We start from the raw sequence: 25,834 nt of genomic DNA on the forward strand, positions 1-25,834 counted from the left end.
CTACAGCCCGCTGAATGCAACAAACAGATCTGTACTCCTTCCCCTTACATCTGCCTTCGGTCCCGTGGGCTCATCAGCGCAGATTTTCATGAACAAAGCTTGATGAGATTGGGAAATCAAACCAGCCCCTACTCCTGTAGACAACACAGAATTACTATAGAGCGGTTCATGTAAATATGCTCTCTTTTTCCTCAGAAGAGGACAGTGCTTTTAATGACAAATAGAGCGAAATCTCACTCGCCGTGAAGCAAATAAAATAGTAAATATTTGAATTACTGCTTTTCAGTAATAGAGACTGCATTTAAAAATAATTGCTGTGGGTCTGCCGTATCGTACAAAGAAATAGAGTGACAACGCAACTGTGATGTGACACATCTGCATTACAGCTTTTCATCACAACTCAAGTCTTTAACAGGTTCCATCAGCTGATTGCATTCAGAACATGAAGCGATATTTTCTGCCAGCCTCCACTGGAGAAGGAGCAGCAATATTCTGATGCTTCCCAGCACTGAGAAACCTGCCTGAACGTCATCGCTGCTGCCACAGCGTGCAGCTGTCAGTCACCAGGTAGAGCTTACACAGCTCTATGTCACTGATGCTCCTCTGCTGAGCCCATCATGCACAGCCCCTTGCAACAGAAACCTGAGCTAGGGCTGGCACTGAGATATAACCCCCCTTTTTCTCTGCTCCAGGACTGTCACACACTGCAAGATGAAGCATTTTTCCCAGTCAAAATAGTGGTATGGGGCCATTAGAGGAAACACCAGGTCGTCGTAAGTTGCTCTGGTGCACCAAAAGGGTTGTCAGCACTGGAACAAGCTGCCCAGAGCCCAGGGAAGCCGTGGAGTCACCATCCCTGGAGGGATTTAAAAGACGTGTAGATGTGGTGCTAAGGGACATGGGTTAGTGGTGGGCTTAGCAGTGTTAGGTTAATGGTTGGACTCGCTGATCTTAAAGGTCTTTTCCAACCTAAATAATTCTACGATGCCATGACCTGCCTGCGCTGTGACTTTCCTTGGCCATCCTTCAGCATGTCTGTCACCGGGAGAGATGGCTCAGAGACAGTCTGGGTTTCAGCAGATGCCCTTCTTACCCCTCTCAAAACAGTTGACTGGTGTTTCAGCTGGGCTACAACCTCTACGAGTTCTACAAAGCATAGGTTAGAAGAACAAAACCCTCTGTCATAGTGAAATCTCTCTTCCAATGTCCTGCTTTGGATTGCTTACCTGAGGACAAGACATTTGTTTCATCTGAGGAAAGGTTTAAAATATCCACCTCAAATAGGAAAACCACTGATGTCAGCTGTCCCTGTGAACCTCCCATGTTGTTCTTTCTCAAAGCATGGAAGATGATAGATTAAATCGCCATTTCATCCCATCATCGAAACAATCCTGGATTTCCATCCTCGGGTAAACCCCAACTACTCCACTTAAGCAAATTTGGATACACTTGGTCTACCCAATGCACGCCTGCCAAGAAGCTTAACACTCTGCCCTAGAAGAGCAGCCACAGACCACATTTCTCATGGTACACTTGCACCTTTTGCGGGTCTGATCCACAAATTGATGGGATGTTCCAATTGATGGGATGTTCTTCTCTATTCCAGTCACTGAACTAAATTGACTAGCAATGTAGAAGACAAAATGAAATTGTGTAATTAAATAACTTAATTTGCTACATGAGGTATTTCAGGACCGATGAACTAATATTTGCAAAGGGCACCGAAGGTGGAAAACTACAGAAGCAACAGCTAACAGCCTTCAAATGATCTGCTCATCTCTGAGTGAAGTCCATAGGCATAATTTACTGATTTTGGAACAGATACATCCCTCCTTTTCCATCTCCAGATATGGTTTTGCCTGATGCTACAAGTGTCAGAGGGGTGACACTAACTCTGCATCAATCCCTGCTAAACCCGAGGCTCAGAACGCAGTTACCAAAGGCCAGTTGCAACGGAGAGAGGAAACGTCACATCGTTCCTTGGCCTAATCCTGCTGCTCTGCAGTGCTGTGATTACTGGGCAATGGCAGCAGCCTGGAAATGACATTTCTGGACAGAATTCATCTGCTCAGACACTTCGGCAAGAAAAGCTACTGGAAGCCTGCTCACATGGGGTAGAAGCCAAATCACACCCCCCCCAAAAAAAAAAAATTACAACTGCCACCTTCCTCATCTACAAAATTAATGCTTGGTGCTGCACTTCATCCACATACTGTGGAAAGATTCTTCACTGTTATTATGTTTGAAGAGGTTTTTTTTTCCAAATGTCATATCGGCATGTAACAACCACAATATTCATAACATGCAGGTGAACCTTCATGAAGCAGAAGAGAAAATGAACATTCTTCTTTATCAGAGGAAACTGAAGCTGATTTTTCATCCCATCAAAACATCTCCTCACAAACAGGATAAATCCTATCAATTGCTTTAACCCACGTCTCTGCCTAGAGTCCATTCTATATGCTATTGTAACAAAGCATGTAATCAGAAGTAAACGAGCATAATTTACCCACAAGTGCAAATACAGGGTTTCTGGATTCTTTTCGTCAGACATTTCATATGGGATCATTTACCATATGTTTACATTGAAAAATAAGAGAATAATAGCTATATTAGGATTGGAAGATAAAAGGGGTACACATTAAAAATTCATGCAGAAAGCATCCCATAGCCATGATTACCATTATAACTATTCATTCAAATCTAGCCTTCTCTCCCCAAATGTAAATGTCACCAAATCATAAAGCATGGCCAAATAATAACCCGTTTCCAGGGTCACAGGGGTCCTGTGCCATCAGACTTTACAGCAAAATTTCATTTCTTCTCCACCAGGTAGGAACAAGAAATGGGCTGAACATGATTCCATTTATTTAACGTAATTCAGGTGAATTCCTTGGGGGTTTTTTTACACTCGTGTTTTCTAGTTCTAGTTACCCTGAGGGGCCAGACAAACTTCTTTAAGGAACCCCCTCACAGCTGCACACGTTTCCCGACCGGTTACCAAGCCCCTAACAGATCACATCCCCATCCACGCAGCTGCACCAGGCAGGGACGACCGCCGTGATTGGGGGGGATGCCCCTTCCCCACAGATGCAGCAAGAACCAGGGGGAAAGTTACAGGGAGACTCACTTTATCTTCCTCATCTGACAGAAGGCAGGAGGCCTGACCCAGTCGTAACCATTACAAGTCAGGTCATGTCACGTCACAACAGCCTAACGGCATGGCTGGTGGCACGAGTCATGTCAGCAGTTAAAATGACAGTAACTGAGTCACCCATCAGGTCGCAGCTCTGGGATCAGAGTAACATATGCATATTGATGGTGTGTAAGTGGTATGCGCACAGATACATCTTCATAAAGCTAAATAAAATCAAGCTCCTGTCCAGGACAGGCGCATGTCACAGGCTGTAAGATGTGGAAGTTAGATGTCATTTAAATTACATTTTAAACCAGACAGAATGGTAAGTCTGGCCTGAGGCACGTTAATACATCAGTCGTATCCCGATCCATCTTTCAAAGGTCCTGAGTTAGTTTCAGGGTTTTTCCACACTACTACCTCCCATTTGAAAACAGAGCCCTGGAAATTATATTTAAACTGGCATTCTCCTTCCATTCAGTAGGGCATTTCTCCTTCCATTCACAGGGTGTACATTAAGTTACATATTTGGAAAAAATAAGGTCTCTCAGAAACCAGCTACGCCATGCTAGCAGGGAAATAATAACTTCACGATTTACTCAGAGACTCATCCAAAACAGAAGTGCTCAAACAGGATTATTCTGCTCCACTCTTCCTCCCCCCCCCCCCCCCCCCCCCCCCCCCAATAATATTCTTCATTTCCTGATGAAACAGTCATGGATATATGTGCACTTCAGGCAGAGAAAACTATGTAAGTTAGGGCTCCTCTTCAGACACATAGGAATACATGCACAAGCTAATTTACAAGTCCATTAGCTATGTTGTCTTGTAGGAATTTTTTACACAGTACTCTGCTTCCAGAGATAATAAAAAAACCAAAACCAGTCTTTGCTAAGTTCAAGTGTCCAGTGACACTTCTGTGCTGGAGAGGAGAGTGGTCCAGCTGGGATCCAGCCTCACTAACGTGGAAGGCGCCCCAAGACTTTGGGATATTTTCTGCACAAAAAATGTAGGTTTGAAGTTTACATACCTCATACAGAAAGCCCAGCTGTTTTACACACAGTGCTACACAGAGCCACGGTACCTGTGCATGCAAATATCCCATTTCTGAGCACAACCTAGGTGACTGCAGGAACAATGTAGGTATGCAACACTTCAATACTTCTTGGCAATTGGGCTTCTGTGGTGTCTTCTACTTCAGGCTGCTGCTCTTTTGTTTTACTGTTGTGTGTTAAAGAGTCTTTGAATGGAGGAGAAAAAATGCCACAGATGACAGATCTCACCAAAAAAAAAAAAAAAAAAAAGTTGCATATTTTACAGCTGTAATACTCAAGTAGGAAACACCTAGTAGTGGACACCGAAATCAATAGTATTGAAACAGAAGATGACAAATTGCAGACCCTTTCATTATCTGGTTATTAACTACCAAGACAGATTGCCAAGGCATTTGGGGAATGCTTCACCCACAGGTGCTTTTACTCACAATCACATACATGTCTTCACGCGCTGCCCTAGCTGGGGGTACGGGAATTACCTTCCCAAATGGGACCAAAGCCTCTCCCCTCTCTTCAGCAGGAGTCAGCACCAGCTACTTCAGCACATAGTTTTGAAACCCCAAATAGGCAAGAACAGTGATCAATCCCTCTTCCACATCATGACTTACTTTGGACTCCAAAAGGTTGGAATTGAATCCAGTGCTCCTACGGGAGGCTGGGCAGCCCTCCCAGCAGGATACCCAGGGCTCTTACCAACAGCAATCATGCCTAAACGGATTCTTCTCCCAGATAACAAGCGACAGAACAAGGGGCAACAGCCTCAAGTTGAGCCAAGGGAGGTTTAGATGGGATATTGGGAAAAAGCTCTTCACTGAAAGGGTGGCAAAACATTGGAACAGGCTGCCCAGGGACATGGTGGAATCACCACCCCTGGAGGTGTTTAAAAAATGCATAGATGTGGTGCTAGGGACATGGTTTAGTGGTGAGCTTGGCAGTCCTGGGGTAACAGTTGGGCTTGACAATCTGAAAGGTCTTTTCCAACATAAATGAATCTACGATTCTATAAAGAACCAATTCTTTTTTTTTTTGCATTATGCTGCACTCTCAGCCTCATGGACCCTGCAGGGCCACCAGCTCTTTGGTTCATTTCCATAGCTTAATTTAATCCTGAATTAGCAAATACATGCAATCCTACCACGACATCTGAGTATCTGCGCTGTCCAAGCCAGACACGAGCGGGCTCAGGACCCACGTGCACACCAGCAGACCCAGCACACGGCCAGCAGCGGCTCTGTCTAACAGCAGCCTCGTGAGCCTTCCCCTCTCTTGTATTTTATTTTATTTTATGAAGTCAGACAGGCGCACTCATCCCCTAAAGGGCACTATGGGACTGCTCGAGCTCTGCAGCAGATGCTGTCCCTTGGCCCCAGTGGCAGCGCCCAGCCCGGGCGTGAGCCATGGCCAGTCCCTCCAGGGCTTTGGCCAGAAGGCGCTATGGCACCAGGGGGGACATGGGCTGCGCGTCTGTGTCCCCACTCCTAACCAGACCCACCTGCTCCATATGAAAACACTTTGCAGCGCTGTGCCTGGAGCTCCTCACCTCCCTCAGGCAGTTCTCCATCCAGCCCACGTCTCCTGCACTGGACATCACGGTTTGGACTGTAATTTACCCTGATGTTGAGGGCAACGACCACATCTCGCAGCTGTCATTTTTTGTTATTATTACACCAGCTTTCCCACTCCAACGCCTTTTTGAGCAGCATGCTTAACTGTATTTATTCCTTCATTATTCAGAGAGCACCATTCTCCCCACATGGTATCCCACAGACAAAATATATTAAGATCTGGCAGTATTTTTCCTAATAGCACTAGATCATTATTCCCCTCAGAACTCTTACTCTATACAAGTTACTCAAAGGTTCAGTAAAGGGCACTTAAAAAAAACACTTAGGCCCCCAAAGTTACAGGAGAACACCAGATCCTGCTTTTTATACCATAAACAGTTAAAGCCTGAAAGGAGAAAGTAGGGCCAGCACATCTTCAGGGCTAGAAACAAGTGCGACAATTTCCCCTCACAGTTCCATCAGCCTTTTCTTTCAATGCAGGGAGAGGAAAGCTCATTCCTGACCTTGCTATGATGACACAGTATCACCTCAATTCGACGCTGCAGGAGACCGGCTGGCTGGGTGGGATCCTGACCTGCGGAAGGAAACCGATCTACAACTCCATCATTTTTTCAATGAAACCGTAACATCCAAATCACTTTACAAAGCTGTGAATAGCAACGTAACAAGACCAGCATTGCCTTCTGCCCTAGTTATACCTTTCTTTCTCTTCCAATGATCTGCTCTGACGTAACCGTGGATTGAGAAGGACCGCATAGGTGCCAGGCTGGTAACAATCCTTCTCTTCCCTCTCATTATTGGAATAAGCAGCAGCATTGTGCTAAAAATAAGACCAAACATTCTCCAGATCTGCAATTATTCTCTCGCCCAGTACTTGTCTACAATATTTCTTCCACTAATCGCTACAGCACAAAATATGCCAGAATTGTTTGAAATCCAAGTCCAACCTCAGACACAGTAGAAGGCTAATAACGAATGCTGTTTACACACATTTAATTCAACATACCAGAAGCAATTTTCTCACTCTCTTTAGCATTTTATTTGCTTATAAATACAAGTCAATACCACAAGATGGCACTTTCTTACTTGTTACACACACTATTATAAACACTTACCCTCTTCAAATGTTCCCAGATGTTTACGACATGTAACTTCTCAGTGGTTTCCAAACATTTATAAAAGCAAGACCTTCTACAAACTGCCTTTGTGTTTGATGTATATTAAATGAGGTCAGGTAATTAAATTCAAAAAAAGAATTTATAAATATTTCAGATAAGAAAATTTAAATACAAAAGTGGAGTTTGTATTAATTAAACTGAATAACAATTTAAACTGGCCATAATGTATCTACATGGTTTAATTTAATTTAAAATACTTTTTAAACAATCAAATCCTATAGCCATTCACCAAAACACCTATCTACTCAACTCTTTAAAAAATATTCTTGGTTAAGAAACCACCTATGCTTTTTCATAACAATCCTTATTCTGTCCTGTAGGTGGAAATGAAGCAAAATCATATTCCAGACTAGAAAACAGGATAAGAAGGAAGAAACTTTAAAAAACCTAGTAACTTCAGACACTTCAGCTCATTCTTCCTTGCGTTTCTCAAAATACATGATCCGGTTTTAAAGTCTTTGAACGAAATGTAAACGCTAGAAAACTCATTGTTGAAATATGTGAAGAATAAAGAACGCTGCACTAATATAGTGCATAATGATGCTGTGTCAAACTTGTCATTTACAGTAAATGTCACATTTTCCTCAGGATTGTCATGCCTTTTTTTTTTTTTTTTACTAATTCCTTTTGATGTTTGTAGATTCTCTTAGGTGTTTTTTTGATTCCCATTGCTCAACAGGAAGAGATGCATTTTGTGGTCTCTTCAGAAAAGTTTCACAAGGTCCAAGTCTTTGACTCCATTTTTTTTAATAGAGAGGTGGCAAAATTTTAAGCTTGCAATACTTCTGTTCTGCCCGGTATATTACACATCAGGAGATTCCTCAAAAAACTGAGAAGTCTGAGAGTTCCAAAAAAGAAAGCAGTTAAGGCAGTCGATGTCTACATTTGGATTCCTTTTTTATGTTACATATCAATGTCTCCGTCATAGGCTAAGGTTAGAGGCTTCTGCTGCGGAGGAGTGCTTTGATGCTGCTTTGTTTTTTTGCTGCAAGAAAAATATTTCAAGAGACAAAATTATAAGCTGTAATAAGCTCAGAAACCTCACCAAAACTCAAATATCAACCAAAAATCAACTTCCCACCCTAGCTCTTTCATTTTGCAACTAGTACAAGTGACTGCATCCCAGAAAAACCACACCGACCTGCTTGTGTATGGTGATGTGGTGCAGACATACAGCCTGCCGAAAACTGGCAGCCAGCTGTGCTCTCTTTTGGAGAGGAAATAAAGTGTATTTTTCTCCCCTGTCTTCTCACAGCTGACAAAACAAGGAACACCTCGCAGAAAAATTGAAATGTGAACTGTCTATGAGTGGGATATTCTCATTTTTTTCTTTGGCATGGTATTGAAGTAACAATAATTATTATTGAGAAATACATTTCCTCACCAGCCTTCGAGTGATGGAAAACTATGTAATGTTATTCAAAAAGTCCTCTGTATGCTCCACGGTGAAGCCACAGAGAAACGGTAGCTGCATGGCTGGGAAAATAACTGCATTGCCTAAGCAGCGTCCAAATGGTGTTTTTTAAGCTTCTAACTGAAGTGAGAGACTGAGGGGAAGACTAAGAGAGTGAGAGAGAATAAACTGATTTGAGATGAAAAGGGCATCGATGCTGTCAGGCCACAGTTGTGATGCTCTGGTTGCCTGCCCTGATCTGACAGGGGCTGGGGCAACTTGCACGATTAACGTTTGTAAAGCCCAGGCCAGCTCCATGGTCCTCAGGGAGAGCTCTGGGCCTTGCAGGACACATGGACATTGGCCACTGCTCCCTTTGCATTCACCGAGATGCATCGATGGCAGAACCTTTCCAAATTTTCAAAGCAGAGAGCACATCACTAGCCTGGGGCAGCGGTTGCTTTGGAGGGCAGACGTCTCCCTGACCAGTAAAGCCCACACTGGTGTAGACCAGGGCTTCGGTACACCCAGTACTCTACCAGCGGCTGGTAACAGCAGCCTTACCCACGGGACATATCTCCACCTGACACGTTCATGGCAAAAACCTATTTAGGGAATTCCTGAGCTGGAGCGTACATCCAGAACACCACAATTAACACCAGGAGACCCAACCTCCCGTGAACTGTTATGCCATCTTCAAATCCATTTATCTTCCTGGCACACACAGTCCCTGGCACCGTGTGAAAAATAAAATCTTTTGTTTATTTTAAACGATCATTTCATCAGATGCCTTCCACTTCTTATACTATGGGAAATAAAAATTCCCTAGCACCCTTTTCTACTCCATTCATGATTTCATAGATCGCTTTTGTATTCCCATGTCAAAAATCATTTTCCAAATGAATGCCCCTATTCTATTTAGTCCTTCCTTGAGCAGAAGACAGCTCCTCGATCCAATCAGCCTCCTCACCTTTTTTTTTCAGTTTTGCTTTATTTTTTTTTTTAAGAATACAATAAAAAGCCCTTTCTAATCCCAGCAGAAGTCTGCATAAATATAAGGGCCTATTGCTAACAAAAAAGAATCCTTTCCCTGCACGGTCACCATACCTCTTCACAACTACATCCGTTAGTATTTACAATTTGGAGCTTAAAACTACTCTGAGGCCAAATGAAGGCAGTTAGGTAATCCAAGCTCCATCCTTTCCTAAAGCCTTGAGGATTAAATCTCTGTAACACAGAACACTGTGATACATTTCGGATTGTTTAAATAAAAGCAAACTAGCTTTTATTTTATTGAAGGACAAAATACAGGTCATACTCACCACATCAGGTAGGATGTAAAAATCAGGAAAACTATGATGAGGAACCCGCCAGCTGATACTCCGTATACCCACATCTTCAGTTTACCATCTGTTGGAAGATGTGGAAAAAGGACAGGGGGAGAAAAGGGGAGAATAAAAAACCTTTATTCTAAAACACACAAATTCTTCAAAGATTAAGTAAAGAGAAAACACACGAGCAAAATTAGTGGCATCATTGCTGGGAAACACAGCAAGGTCAGGCTCGGAATAACCCATAAACCCCACATTTTTGACAGAAAAAAAAAATTCCTGCAAAAATCAATCATTTTAAAGACAAAAATCATAACTTCGGTAAGGAGTGTAGATTTTTCTCAACGATAACTGAAAATGAACTCCTTGTCTCAGCTTTCCAAAGCAGCATTATTTCATAACCTCTCCTCTGGCTGAGCTCCTGCAGTTCGTTACGGGCAGCCCGGGCTTACGGTGCGGCACAAGAAATACAACCTGGCCAGGCTCCTGCCTGTGGAAAGGAGCAGGGCACAAGATAATTGCAGTGCATTTGCCCCGGAGCGCCCGTGGCTGCTCTGGCAAAGGCAGCTCAATGTTGAGCTGACCCAGATAGAAGCGCAGGTAACACCCGATACGTTCAGCCTTATGAAAAGCGGACTGAGAAGGGATGGGATTGTTCTCTGTAAATACCTGGGGTCAACTGGGGTAAACACCAGTGAGCAAGCTACTTAGGGCTGAAAAACACTTGGGCAACAAACGGACATAAGTTCGGCTTAGAATAAAAACAAGAATACGCTTTGTAATAGTAAGAGGGATAAAGTTGTGCAAGAGCTTTCTAGTTGGGCCACAGGAGCCCAAGACACAGCGGGCTTTAAGACAAAGTAAGGCTCTTGACAGGACCGTTGGGGTTGCAAGGACAGAGGACCCCTGCAGGAACCCCTCCACGTACATGTGAGCTTGAGTGTGTTGAAACATATCCTTCTGACACAACATCCCAAAACACGTTATTTGGACAGGTCCTTAATTACAAGCTTTGCAATAATAACAATAATAATTCTAAAAAGAGCAGTGTTTCCATTTCTCGCTCCGTTCTGGCTGTACAGCTTGCTCGGTGGGGAGAAGCAATAGCATTTTTCCCCATGCAGCAGTCGCCTGAGCTGATTCACATCAATAGAGCTGTTAATACATAGCGGAGGCAGGAATAGGAACCTGCCCGTGCTCACAGCCGTGGTTTGACAGAGGCCATTTCAAACTCAGTCATGCGAGCGGGGAGTTACTTCACGGACAATCACCGAGCCTGTTTTACATTTTACGTTTGAACGGTGAATTTTTTCAAAGGGAAACATACTTAATCAGATCCCATTCTTTCTCTTTTTTTCTTCCAGGCTTTGTGGAAAGGCTGAGTACCTCTCAGATTTTCTCTTCTCCTTGAAACACTTACAGCCTATCTCTCATGTGAGACGAACTTCATTTGTCAGGTCTGGGTTGGTTTGGTTTTTTTTTTTTTTTTTTTTTTTTTTTGCTGAAGTCAGGGTATGAAATTTGTCACCCTCTCAACTGGAGATGCCCATGAAACATTCAGCAGTCCTGCAAAGGGACTGTCGCAGCCACAAAAAGGCATCCCACCGTGTCTGCTGTGAAGGCAGCTGGGCTCTCCACCCCCAACACAAAGGCATTGGACCATGTCATCCTACAATTTAAACACTGCTATTTAAATTGCTCTCAACTTGAAAAAAGTTCCTGTACCTGAACTCTGACCTCCCAGAGCGTTGTAAAGAAAGGAAAAACACAGCCTGATTCAAAATCAGCTCTGTGCACTCCTGCAGAGCATTTAGAAGAACAAAAACATCAGCCTCATTAAATCGTAATAAAATTTGTGTTCCAAACTGTAAACAGGAAGGGAAATAACAAATAAATTGGAGAAAGGCACGTATACTTTTACTGACAGATGTAAGTCCTTAGACGTACACAAATGTCAAGGACTATGGTACTGAAGGGCAGTAAATGCCATCCATACAGGGAGCATTCACCACAGACCTGCTATCAAGAGCCTAACTGGTAGGTAACAGCAGTTTACTGGCTCAGCTAGCAGTAATTACTGCAAACCCCCAGACTAATAAGCCTGACAGCCTGTTTAAGGGGAGTAATTACATACTTTGTCAAGTTAGACAAAGGGCAGTGATTTCAAGAGCACCAGCCTTGAGCTGGGGTCTGAGGGGCACATACAGACCTAAGAGTTACCTGCAGGATGCCACGGGGTCGGTGATACACTTAGCACGCGCAGAACACATTTATACCTTTCCCATCTATTGTTTCTATAACACGTCTGCCCTAAAATTAAATAACACCATGTTCTGTAAAAGCTCCTTAGTCCCTATTTCTGTCTTGCAGTCCCTGGGGGAGAACTGGCTCACAGATGCTGCGCTGAGGTCAAGCCCACCAGAAGCTTTCAGGGCTGCAGCCTTGAATGCTGATTTAAAAAGAGGATTGCAGTATCCACCTGCACCTCTCTCCCTTTTTCTAACCCCGTAAAGGTACCCGCTGAAAAGATGACACCTAAGTAAGACAGCCTACAGAGGGCCATGGATGCTGACAAAAAGGCAATTAACCCCAAACCTGTGACTCAAACTGCTGCTGAACTGTGTGGGCTTCTGGATGACGGGTTTGATCAAAAACCAGCCAACTTTAAAAAGGCTTTGGACCAAACTCTATGAGCTCAGAGACTATGAACGCAAAGGTTAACTACTGAATGCAAATCAAATATGTAAATGTAACATTCAAAGTGTGATCACATATATCAGACAGAATTATGGCTCCCTGAATCCCGTAACAGAACCTTTTGTTACATGTTTTCTGAAGTCTTGTGTTCATTACAAACTCATAGGAAACAAATGCAATGTCAGGTAATTAAAGAGGGGCAAGACTGCATTGCCAGTTATTTTAGAATACACCTTCACCTCACATTCTGAAGTCCTATTTGCATTTTAGAAATTTACTTTGAATAAATTAATCCTGAAAATAACAGCCAAAACGGTAATCAGCTATTACAGCTACAGCACCAGTCCTGTGAACCGGTCTAGCCACATCCAGTACATGGTTCCAACTGGGAAGCATTTTATTAAGTGTGGAAGTCAAAGGTCCGCTTGGGATGCACTGATTTGGCACAGCAGCTTGCCTGCTTTTTGCCAGATATTTTTTAATGTCTTAACTTCAACACTTTAAATGCTACATTTTCTACCCCCCTTTTTTTTTTTTTTAATATACTTTTGAAATATGGCAAGAAACAACCAATGTTTTCTTTAATGGAATCTTAAGTACTTTCTGCTCTGAATCTTCTGAAGCACTAGCGATCAATATCTTTCCTGGTCCAAACATATTAGTTCTAGAAACATTATCAGATAACAGTTCTAAGCATCCCCCCAATTCACATATGAGTATACTTTTGCAAAATATTATTGCTTCACTCTGTCTTTGCTATCTCTCAACATAAGAGATTGTGATTACTCTGTATAGGCACAAAGGAATGAAAGATGGCATGTGAGTTAGAAACTGGGAGGCTGCTCTGCAGCTCCCAGACACAATCTCTGATGTTACAATCTACAAAGCTTGTACCTTTCTTCTACAGAAATGCTGTAAAGACAATTTATTCCATTCATATTTAAGTTTTTCACCTGGATTAAAAGGTTGAATAGACCATCCTTTGAAAATGTCATGCATTTTTGAGTTGACAGGTTTATTTTTTCCAGCAATGGTCTTAACATCAGCTTTCTTATCTTCTAAACCTGGTACCTTCATGCAGTAATCCAGGAAACCATTTGATCTCATTATTTCTGTATATCCTCGCTCGCAACCGCAGACTCCGCTCTAGGCGATAAAAGGGAATTCAGTATTAAACCAAACAGCATCTTCTCGCAGACCAGTGCAAATCGTAGGCAAATTATGAACAAACTGCAAGGTATACCCTGCACGTTCGACTTCACCACCACCAAACCAACCAAACCAGAAACCGGTGCCTGCAAACTCATTTCAGTACAAAAAGCCAAAATATATTTGGGGAATTGGCTGAAAAAAAAGTCAGTAATTACAGAAAAGCCCAACATATAAACATTTTCATTTCACAGGCATCTGTGGCTTGATCCAAATTCCTCTTGTCAGTAACAATTTTCCCATTGACCCTGCTGGGTATTAGAAGAAACGACAAGAAAGAATCCCACTTCAGACCCAAACTTTCCCCCACATACTTCCACTCCGGTATTTCAAAGGGTGACCTCAAACAAAGCTTGCTTTCTTACAGCCAAATAGCCACTGGATCAGTCTAAGCATTTTCTTCAAGAGGTTTCTTAGAAGTCTGTGGTTTGCTAAAAAATATACTCCATTTTCTCGATTTCTACTTTAAACGCAGCTTTTTTAGATTGTTTTTCTTTGCTAATTATCTTATAATTACAATAACTGTCTGAGGGTCTGATACCCTGGGTTACCCTACAAACAGGCAATTGATTTACAATCTCTGTGATAAGAACTCCTGACATCAGTTTTGCTGCCACAACATCCCCCACTCGTTGACAGACAGGATCTTGAGCTTTTTTGGACAAAAGGTGAAGTCTCAAGAGTTTTTATAGCCAATAAATTCATGCTTACCCATCATTTTTATATTCCTGTAGGCTCTGAGCACTCTCTTGACCACCCCCTCAGCAGCCCTGGATTGCACAAGAGCTAGTTTCCAACGGTAATTCCGCAGCTGAAGCTGAAAGCCCTGGAGGCTGTTTTCAAAATATAAATAGCTAAACCCCAACTGCCCCTGGCTACTTTAAGGGTTCTGGGTTTTATGCTTCCTCACAGTACTAACAGGGTAAGGCACTTTGGGAAGCTGTCAGTCTGGAGCTCGGAATGGCAGGAAGGGACATCTGTAACCTCTGGGCTCATGTTTGCTCAGAGGCAAGGAAGTGGAAGGGGCTCCCCGATTCAGCAAGTGTTGCAGATGCTCAACATACAAGCAAAAAAGGTCACTTCCAGGTTTTTCTTTAGAAAGAAGTATGGGGACAGTGGGATCACACTGCTACAGCTTCCCTACCTCACAGGGGCTTTCTGTGTCTGTGGAAGAGCGGGGGACAGCATACTCTTTTATCTCCTCTCTTACCCAAGTTTTAAACAGCTCATTTTCTACAGGACAGTAAAATAGCATTCAATGAAAATTAAACCAAGAAGTTCAAAACCCCCTCTACAGAACACAAGCAAACTCGTAACACCACATAAACACAGCATCACTCATCTGTGCGGGTTTACAGTTTCCTTTCAGACTGAGATTCCCACATCTTCCTCGAGGTGGTACCAGGGACTCACTAAACTATTTTCTAGCTCCTGGAATGCGTTTAAGATACAGAAGCTAATTGAATAGATTTTGCAGCGTTAATTTCTCAAACATATTCTGCAGCAAGCCGTTACCTGTGTGCAGTAGGAGAAGGGTTTTCTGCACGCCGGGCTGCAGTGCCGAACTTCTGCAGGTTTTGTCTGAAGAGCACACCCTCCTGTAAAAGAAAATAAATCCTGAGTGCCTTCAAGGGCATGTTTTAAAATGTTTTTGACTTGGATCACCACGGTGTACGAAGTGCTTGCTTGCTTACTCTTACATAGTTAAATACTGGTGTATCGAGTGCATTAGCATCCTATCTGTAGGCACTGCATTAATTAATTTGCCTTAACAAGGCAGGGAATTATTATCATTCCCATCTTGTTAATGGAGAACACAGAGATACAGATTTAAGCAATTTGCCACAGGCCACATAGGAAGTTGGGGACAGAATCAGGAATTACGCAGATGATCTGTGTCCTCATTAATGTCCTATCTACACAAGACTATGTAATCCATGTAACACCTTTGCCCGTCCTCACTTGGGGAAGTCTGTGTTTCTGTAGGAATAAAAACATGTTAATGAGTTCTTACCTATTCAGCAACTTTTGCCACATTAAAATTTTGTTATTATCTTAACTACTCATTATAAATAGAACTAGATGAGAAGATCTGCATTTTCATTTCCACTCTTTCCTCATTCACCCTGAGCATATTGAGAGCGATCCGACTGATACGCAAGCCCTACCGCCTTTGCCAATCTCTTGCGGCGCTTCAAAGCGCTGACCATGAATTTCCCTTTTCATCCCACGCAGGCAGAATTTGTAGGTCACAGCAACAGCAGGAATCTCACAGTTTGAGTGATTTGAGATTCCTGTGTGTTGAATAGAAGAAGAGGAGGTACAGAAGCTGGGCTCTCTACCACGCATGTGATGTTCTCTTCTGTTCTCCACAGTTACAGGAAGGTTGCACTAACAGCTGTGCAAGCCAGCCCAGGCGGCCCTTTTAGTATACGTACACTCATTTCTTCCCGTGACCAGCCCAACAGTAGGGGTAACTCGCCCAAATACTCTTATGTCATACATGTATGATGTTGACCCAACAGCAAGGCTGGTGAGCTCCCGTCTGTCTTTCCTACACACTGATCTGAACTGAAATTCTGGCGGTGTTAGGAAGGATGTCCGACTTCTCTCTGAGCAAGTGATGCAGAAGAAGAAAAACCTGGATGGAAACTTTTCATTCGTAATCGTGCATGGCAATTTGTGGACATACCTGTGACATTTATTCCATCTGAGCGCTGACACCACACCGTGCGTCTGTTGTCCTGCCAAAGGCTGGTTTTCCACAGGTAATCGTAACACTTCCCTCCTGCAATATCAGTACCAGTTAGCCTCCATCGTGCAACAAAACCAGAATAAACTCTTGAATGGGAAGAAGCAGCACTGCAGCCATGCTACCTGAGCAAGGCCGTGTTTCCATCGCTTGTCCAGAGCAGCTCTCCTGGTTCTCCGGAGACTGGACAATAAATGCCCTGGATCGAGACTGGCGCCCTGTTGTCTCGAAGCTCCTACCATTGATGCAGGTGAGCTCACAGGAGCTCCACTCTGACCACTCTGTCAGGTGGCAGTCACCTGCGTATTGAAAGAATAAATTACGGGTTTTGCAAAGGAATCAGCCTTAAAGGATAAGGACAACCTAAGCACACAACAGCTTCAATAGTGAAGTACCCCAGTGTATCGCCCAGTGGTATGCAATACTCTGATTTTCTGCTTTGTGGGGATCTCATTTTTTTCAAAAAACAAAAGAAGCCTTTTTCAGGGTATCCAGAAACAGCAGGCTGAGCATTTACCTGATCTGTTGAGGTACAAATTTTTACGATGGCTGACAGTACCCAGAGCTATGGAAGCATGTCCGTCTCAGACAGTTATCACAGGCAGAAATGCACTATGGCTTTCCAAAGACTTTACCTGGGCAAGGCACAGAGCACGGTAACTGCAGCACACTCTCTTTCAAAGGCAGCTCACCACATAACGCATTTTCTACTGGTTTGGATGCAGCAGAAACAGATGCATCGTGCACTACACATGTGAGGTTGCGGACTTGCAGTCCATCTCCACACTGTCCACCCTACAAAATGACAGAAGGGAGCAGAGACACACATCACTGACGTTAGCAGATGACAGAAGAAACGCAGTTGATTCCACGTAAAAAGACTCCAAGGATACAAATTTGGTCTTTGGACTGCAATAGTATTGCCAGTTATAGGAAGACAGATGGAGTTCTCCTCTGTACACATCTCTACAGATGACCAGAGGCAGGGGCAGAGCCACACAGAATATGTCATAACCAAAGCAAGAGAAGAGGTGGGTACCATAAAAAATGAATACCATCTTCAAGCCTTTCACTAGAGCTAGTGAATGTACTGATGCTTAATTAGTGCCCAGTTACATCAGCACAGACATTTTTGGCTTCTCTAAAGAGGCTAAGAGCAGAGCCTCCTGTCCATAATGATGGAATGGCCATTTCTACTCACCTTTGACAGTACAGCCCAATAGGAGCACTTAGGTGGAGGAGGCTCCAACTGACTCGTCAGCCCAGTTCTGAAACGCTTAGTCATACACCAAGCTACCTGCTGAAGAAGACTTCTTTTATCAGAAAAAGCAATATTGTTTGGCTAAAGCGATGATCAAGGGCTCAGGGTGCTGTAAGAGCTGAAGCACTGAGAGTATTTCTAGAGGCTGAAATTGTTTCATTCACATCTGAAAAACAGAGCTGCAGTGATGCTTGAGGTGTACATCTTAACCCTGCGTGATGCTTTATGAACATGCACCTGAAGCCTTGCCGAAACGGCACTTTACATAATTCAGCAAATGAATCTCAAGAAGGAGGATGAAACATTGTTTTTATATAACCACGGGAAGTGCTCCTTTGGATCACTTGGCAGGGGATTCTTTTAAAATAATGGACTTCATCTGCAGAACAGAATGGCTCCTACTGAGTCCATCCATTCAGCAGTGGGCTTCCTAGCAGGAATCTCAGGACTGGCTCTCCTGCACACATCTGGTAGCTTTTTCATACGCTCCATCCCTTCTATTGCAGACCCACAATGAAATGGAAATAAGAGCATAAATAGCTGGATTTAGAGCAGTAGCTAATCAAAAGCATCTTAGAGAAGTATTAGTGTAGATTTACTATATGCAGCCAGATTCCAAGTTTTTAACACCATGTTTCACATTAGTCAGTGTGTTACTTACTGTTCCAAATTACTCTTTCACCACTGAAACCTCTATTGCGGTCTGAGATTAATGGTGTGTGAATAACTCATGCAGCTGTCAATTGTGTTAGAGCTCTTAGAAATGGCTGGTGGAAACAGAAGACAATGTGGAGAAAATTCTCAGAGGAAATGGGCACTAATCAAACTGCAGTATATTCCCAGCAAAAAGTGGCTCAAGGAATGACTAAATGACTGGACAGGACAAAATAAGTTTTTCAAAAGCTGCTTATTCTTCTACAAACAATTTGTTAGTAATTCTTTAGGTATCAACATATAAATAATTATATGAATATCATGATTTCAATAGCTGAAAACAATACATATTTCATTCTACTATCATGCAATATCGGAAATACATTTATATGTTTCAGTGTTTAGAATAAAAAATAAATAGGAAAAAATTTAGAAAATAAACAACTCTCAAACAAACCCAAAGATAAAGGTTCGCTTTTCAACAGTGGCTTCCATCTGCTTGCTTTCTTTCAAGACCAGTGATGTGTTTTTACAATCAACTGAACACAAAAGATAAAATGTCATCCTGTCATTTACAGGAGGAGATGTTTTTTTCGTATATTTGGTAAGGTCATAAGCAATGCAGGAGCACCGCAATAACTTCCTTATCACCTTCAAAATTATTCATGTCCCCAAAATTATACATTTGAAGATCTAATTAAAAGGTGTGGGAATCAGTGGAAGTTTGCTGCAGTGATGGCACACTGAGAATGCAGGGAATAGCTGCTAATCAGAGGAGAACTGCCAAGGAAACGATCACATATTCAAAACTCAGAGGATCAAATCCGTATTATAAATGCCTCTTCCTTGGAAGATATGATCGTCCGAGGCTTGCCTAGAACCAGGATTTGCCTCTTCAGTTATGAGCTCCTCATAGGAAATGTGTAGGTATTTGGCTTCCAGAGGGGATTCCCTCCATTTGGCTGCAAACATTTCTGCGCTGACCCTCCGGAGGATGCAGAACACACCCTGGGTTCCCTAAACACAGCCTGGAGGTATGGGCCCCTCCACAAGCACCCACATGGAGCCTCCACCTCTCAATCCCCTTGCCCTGACCAACCACTGGTAAAGTAAGGAGCAGGTTTACACCAGGACTGCATTTTGACAGCCAGGTATTTTTTGAATTTAGCAACAGGCTAACCTAAGGCAACACTTGCACAAACCTCTCACATACAACACAGATAAAACAGGAGATACCAGTCCTAATGAGATACTTTGCCCAGACATGTCTTTTAGAAAAGTTTTTTCTTTTCAGCTTTTGCTGGAGTTCATGTGTGTTCACAATTATTTTAGGTAAAGTGTTGACTGGGCAATGCTTTCACAGGTTGATGAGCATTTAATCAGGTAAAAGTCTTCTCTAATGAGGAAGCGCTGAGTGACCACATTTAAGGGAGTGCTTTTAAAACACATTAGAAAGGAAAGGTTCTTAGCCTTTGAGGCAGCTAGTTCCTGATTACAACTGGCTACTTATATTCACTTCGTGGAAAAATTCTGAACAGTGTCAGCCACTGCTATTTTTTTTTTTCACACTAACCAGAGTATATCAACTCCAGTAGGAAAATTATTAATGTAATGTAACCCTTTAAGGTTAGGTGTATTGACCATTTCCCAAATTCTGCACCCCTCCGAACACCCCAGAAATGCCCCATGCCCACCAGAGGTGTGCCTGTGACGTGTGTGGTTACCTGGATGGCAATGCACTGATTTCTGTACTGTGAAATTCAGCCACACAGAACACCTAGCAGGCTGTTCCTAAACATGCAGAAATCTCTCATTATTCACGTGAAGTTTATTTAGCATAAAATAGCCCTTCTGCAATTAAGAAATGCAGTCTCAGTTATCTCATAATAGAAGGTAAAATGATTTAGCCTTATAATTAATTGTCCTGTTTATATTATTACAGGAAGACACTTTAATAGTATGCATTTTGGTCTTACCATAGGATGCATTTACCTTATCTCACAAAGCATCCTTGAAAACAGGACTTCTGAAAGCTTTCTTTAGAAGGTAAGCTTAAGCTTCTTTTCCAGTAAAGCACAGGAATAAATCACCCTGTATTTATGAACTACATTTAATTCCTAAGCACCTCATTAAAGAGAAGTGAACACGAATAAAAATGGCTCCTCTCCAAAACAAAGCAAAGGGTAGAGAAACTACATCATGGTAATTTAAGGAGAGAAGCAGGCTCTATCTCACTGAAAGTGTGGGATGATATCTGGGTTAGGGAAGGTGTGATTGCTTGCTTGGAGCTGGAATTTAGCTGGGTTCTGGATGCACACACTTTTAATCTGCATGTGCTATTTATCTGGAGTATACAAAAGCTTTAATTCAGCTTCCCTAATAATTATCAGCTATGTTAGCTCCTATGGTTGAAGGTCTCTTCCCTATTGTTTAACAGAATTTGCTTGCATTAGCTGGAGAAAGCATAAGCTGATGGTACCATTTTGTTGTATTTATGTTATACGTAAATAAATATGAGTGCAGTACATACAAGGACCATATTCACATCCCTAGCTGCAATGAGCTGTTGTTCAATATATAAAAATATTTCTCTTTCTCTGAACTTGGACTACCCAAAAACGATCATGCTCCAGATTTCATTTGTGAAAACCTGGGAAAATTCTGGGTGTCTATTCTGCCACCCATAGTGTTCACTACACAGTCACCTACCGCATCTAGAAACCACGCAGGTACTCAAGGCATTCGCAGGGTGGTAGAAGGCAGAGCAGAAAACACAAGTCTTTATGTGCATTACTGGCTTCAGTCCCCTACAGGGTAGCAGCCACAGATCTGTGCACAGGTCCTGTCCCCTGGGACCAGACATCCCACCACCATCTCAGCAAAGCCGGCTTTAAGCAGCTCAAGTGGACTTCGCTCTGCCCCAGAAACATCACTGCGAAAGACTCAACTCTGCTTAAAACTGTGTTACCCACTAATACGTTTTAATGCTGGAAATGCGATTTAACAGATAAGGAGAGAGGGAAAAGAACAGAGGGGGAAAAAAAGGCACTTCAAGCCTGATGCAAGTCACTGGCAATGAAAAAATGACGGCTCCAGTGTCGAGCAGAGGTACTGAGCGTAGGTACAGCACATCACAACTGCACCCAGCCATTTCCAGAACACTGAAAAGATAGCCAGGCTAAGAAGAAAGAGAAACCATCACTTCACACAACAATTCACATCGCTGTACCAGAGACCTTGTGGGGAAAGACCTGCTACACAGTACTTAAAAAAAACCCAAAACAACGGGGGGGAAAAAGGAAAGAAAAAAGCTAAAAAGGACTAAGCTCTCTTGAAATCTAGTGTATCTATTTTCTCGTAAAGAGTTTTTTTATATAATTTAATTATAGGTCACCACGACTATGCCCACTCAAGCACGTTTACTCCATAAATCCCCTTTAATATATCTATAAGCTTGCAGTACTTGAACCCGTACTGCCATAAATCGCTGCTGATGGCTGGAAGACGAGGTACAGAGGTTTACCGCTCCTGAACTTCCCCTGCTTTCCTACGGATCTTACCAGCACCTTCAATAGCCACAAAGACAACTCCCACCCACCAACGGTGGCCTCCATCAATTCTGCCACGTAATGACGATTTTTGCTGTCGACCCTGGCCGCTGGGAAGGTGAGAAGCCCTCGGGGAGCGCCGGAGAAAGCCGTACCTGGACTCTGCAGGGAGACCACGGGCCCAGCAGCCAGCTGTAGCAGGGCTTCACTGGGCAGCTCCTGTGCTGGGTGAGCTGCTCTGGGCAGGGTCTGCCCTCGCCCGCTGCCCGCAGGACCACCGAGCGCCCACGCACCATCTGGCCTAGGAGAGGGGAGAAGACAGGACATGGTGAAGGAGACCAGGAGGAAGAAAGAAAGGCAGATTTTGTCATTTATCAGTATTCCTAGTTCATTTTCCAGCACTAAAATCTGTTTAAAAAGCAATTAATTGGGAAGACTATTTGGATAATATGGATGCAATTGCTAAGTCTAAGTGATGCAAGTCCCTGGTATTTTCAAACATTTTTTGAACACAGTTTTGTGTGTTTTCCAAATATCTTATTTGTTTATGCAACATATTTAAATACTTGACTAAATCCTGATTATTAAATATGACACAAAAATAATTCCTATGGCAGCATAATTTCGAACATTACACGTTCAATATGTTTCCAGAGATTTTTAACAAATGAAATTTTCTTTTTATGAGCAATTATGTGCATCTAATTTGAAAACTGCAAACACTGTAGTGGCTATTACCGTCCATAACCACTTCTGCCATTTCCATTAAAATCCTATTTATTATTGGTGCAAACTTCTTCAGCAACTGAATGGAAAAAGCAATTATGTTACTACTTTTGAAATAGTAAAAGTGAATATATTCATTAGTTACTGCAATTCCATTTCCGTCTCCTTTGCTGTCCATTTACGTCCAGGAATGTTTTCACTCAAAATGTTTCAATTAGAATCCCAGCTCCAATTAAAAAGAAAAGGGCGGGGGGGGGGGGGGGGGGGGGGAAGCCTTTATGCAACGGGACGCAGAAGATTGTGCCAGGGATACAGTTTCTGCCTTGACTTTCAATAGGCGTGGATTTGAGAGGCAATTAAAAAAAATAAAAGTTCTGGGTAATAAGGGCACAGACATGCAAAAAGACAAGGCAAGCAGTAATTGCCAACTCACTGAAAAGGAAAGAGATAACATGTTGTGGCGGAGCTCTCCCATTTGGATCGCAGTCAGCTAGCTGCAGTCGTGAGTAGAGGGTAGCCCGGGGGGGAGCGAACACCCCCACAAAGTGGGGAGGCTGCGATATCCAGCCAGATCCTTCTCCCAGCTATTTATACACATGCTTTTTAATTAACGATACTACAGCTGGGTTTGAGGTACATCTCTAATAACAGTCATCGCAACTGTCTACGAAGCAGCGTTTCCAAAAACATTTTAGCAAATAAAAATTAAAACCAGACACACCTGAAAAAGCTACTGACAGATACCTTAGCAAGCTCTCTTCCCTTTACAATGCTGTTCCCTTGCTCTGACCCATTGAATTCCATTTTTAAGCCCATTTAAACCAATTTTAAGACTTCTTTCTTTACCAATTCTAATAACCTGGACCCAGGGAGTTTGTAACAGAAATGATGATAAAAGCTCTTATCCACAGGACTGTGCATTCAGCCATCATGGGATCAGATACATTAGAAGGTGGAAAAAAATCCTACCAGCTGAGAGGAAAGGTAAAAAACTCCTGCGGTTCACTGGGGGTCAGAGCAAGGGAAGCAAACCCCCGCAGCCTGCCGCTGGCAAACCCCACACAGCACCCCCCTGCCCAATAGACCAAAATTTGCTGTTCCTGTCTCTCCAGCACTGGACCAGATTGCCGGTTGCTTCTTAATTCTGAATGCTGAGGACTGGCAAGCAATGGAAAAGGCTCTTTGGGAAACTGCGGGAAGCCCACGGCCGTGGGGTTTTCGGGATGCCCTGGGGCAGGCGGCTCACCCGCACCAGGGAGCTCTGCAGCCCCGCCAGGCACGGGCTCCCAGCACGGAAAAGGAGGTCTCCTAAGGTTAAAAAATCTGATTTCATTAGGAAGGACTTGCAAGCCTGAAGCATTCATCAAGCTATATTAATTAATGAAATAATTTCCTTTCATACACACTGTTTAACATCTTTCTAGCAAAATATAAATGGGAAGATCATTGAATAGAAAACACGATTATCCTTTTAAGAGGAATTAAAAACCGGTCTGTAATTATTTACATTTTATTTTCCTACAGCTGGCTATCCAATCCATTTAAACTCACTACATTCACAATGGTCAGCTGGCGCTTGACTCATTTAGCCTTTCACTTTCTTTGTATATTGTGAATAAGTCAAGAAAGAAAGAAATTCCACTGATATCTTTCTTTGCCCAAGCACTGTGGTGAGTTTTGGCAAGATCTGATTTCTTTTTCTCACTCCACAACATTATCTAGGTGCTCAGTTACCATCTAAGTAGCAGAAAAACTCCCTGTTTTTACTTTTTAAATACCTTATCCTTTGCTGCCTATAGAGAACAGAATCTCACCATGTCTGAAATTAATTGCTTTCAATACAAACTCTGGAAGGGTCAAAGCAATCCTAGCTATTTCTTTAATTTCCCAGTGAATTTTCCTTTAACTTCCCAATGATTTGGCCACATCTCTGATTCCTTTGCTCTGCAGTGTTAAATGATACAAAGGTTAAGAGAGAAAGTGTGATGAAAATTGAAAATAAGTATTTCTCCATAACCTCAAATTTGTCTTTAGTTTAGAAACAGGGGAAAAAAGAGGCTAGTCTTGTTAATGCTGGTCACTTAAAATTCTGTTTTACATCAGCAGCTAAAATTTCTTCTCATAAACATAGGAACATATTTTCAAATCAGAAGAATAAGATTTTTTTACCCCCAAAAATCCATTGCCATTCCTTGCATTTTATCCCCACAAAGTGATGTGTCGTGGCTGAAACCAAGATGATTAAAATTCCTGCTAGAGTTCATCCCAGTCAAAATCACTGACACGTCGTTATCTGTTTGATGAGCATGAGCAGAGCGTAGAAAACAGCCCTATCAGGCAACCACAAGACGAGAGCGTGGCTCAAGTTACTTAAATAAAGCTCTGAAGGTCATCTTAGGTCAAGTCACAAGCAAACGGGACTGGTGATAAATGAGGCTTTTCCCCTCCTTCCCACTGCCAGTCCCTTCAGCAGGCACTGGGGCATCCACGGCTCAGGGAGAGGTTCTGGTGGCCTCTCTTCCAGCAACGTCTCCAGCACCACGAGACTGGACCTTGCCAAGTTTGAGTAGCAAGCGAGAAAAAGTCACAAAAGTTTCTTCTTCAGAAGGCAAAACCAAAAATATTTTCCCAAATTGGCACTGAAGCAATGGAAAATGTAACCACCACATTTTTCAGTCGTGCACATCCCTGTCCCCATCCTTTCCATCCCACAGATCAGTCTGGTGTTGGGGTGCACATCTCTGCAACCTGCTACGGTCACTCCCGGGCTCTGAGGACTGTGCAAAGCATGGCAGTGCATTCAGCCCTAGGTAATTCCGGTAAATCCCATAATTTATCAGATGAAGTCAGCTTTACAAGTGGAAAAGCATGGGTTTAGGTGGGTTTATACTATTTAGCATTCCTGTTAGACAACTTGGGAGAAATCATATGGGATTGGAAAACGTTTACGCAGAAAAATTCAGCATCCTCATGTATTTATTTGCCTTAACAAAGGAAATACAATTTGCTGGGGATTATCCTTACCAAACATCTTCCCAGTAACTCTGATTCAGGCCGTGGGAGCACCATCCATTAACGCAGTACTATACATCTTTTCATAGCAGTACAGCAACTGATATGAGGAACCCTAATATATAACCCACCGTCAGCCTAAAGCCCTAACCAGCATCCTGAACAGATGCTGCCCAGAACTACAGCTGCAACAGGCAAATATCAGTTACACATCTCCGTAGGCTCAGTGCAGGCAGGAAAGAGAGATCTACTTTACTCATCATCATTTATAAAAATCAATATATTCGCCTTTGGCTGCTCTGTACCAGTACCGTATT

At 42.8% G+C, this 25,834-nt stretch overlaps 1 protein-coding gene across 1 annotated transcript in view; it reads right to left on the bottom strand.

Annotated features, from left to right (window-relative positions):
* Window positions 1–6,740: 6,740 nt before the first annotated feature.
* THSD7B (thrombospondin type 1 domain containing 7B) overlaps window positions 6,741–25,834 on the bottom strand; it is a 269,552-nt gene continuing 250,458 nt past the window's right edge. Inside the window, exons 21-28 of the mRNA XM_040604804.1 lie at window positions 21,935–22,080; window positions 16,952–17,111; window positions 16,442–16,615; window positions 16,257–16,352; window positions 15,080–15,162; window positions 13,309–13,501; window positions 9,650–9,737; window positions 6,741–7,919 (exon numbers count right to left, since the gene is read on the bottom strand). Coding sequence (XP_040460738.1) covers window positions 7,838–7,919; window positions 9,650–9,737; window positions 13,309–13,501; window positions 15,080–15,162; window positions 16,257–16,352; window positions 16,442–16,615; window positions 16,952–17,111; window positions 21,935–22,080 — 1,022 coding nt within the window. The 3' untranslated portion in view covers window positions 6,741–7,837. The remainder of the gene's footprint in view (window positions 7,920–9,649; window positions 9,738–13,308; window positions 13,502–15,079; window positions 15,163–16,256; window positions 16,353–16,441; window positions 16,616–16,951; window positions 17,112–21,934; window positions 22,081–25,834) is intronic.

The sequence above is a fragment of the Falco naumanni genome, chromosome 8 (genome assembly GCF_017639655.2).
Source record: "Falco naumanni isolate bFalNau1 chromosome 8, bFalNau1.pat, whole genome shotgun sequence".
Lineage (NCBI taxonomy): Eukaryota > Metazoa > Chordata > Aves > Falconiformes > Falconidae > Falco > Falco naumanni.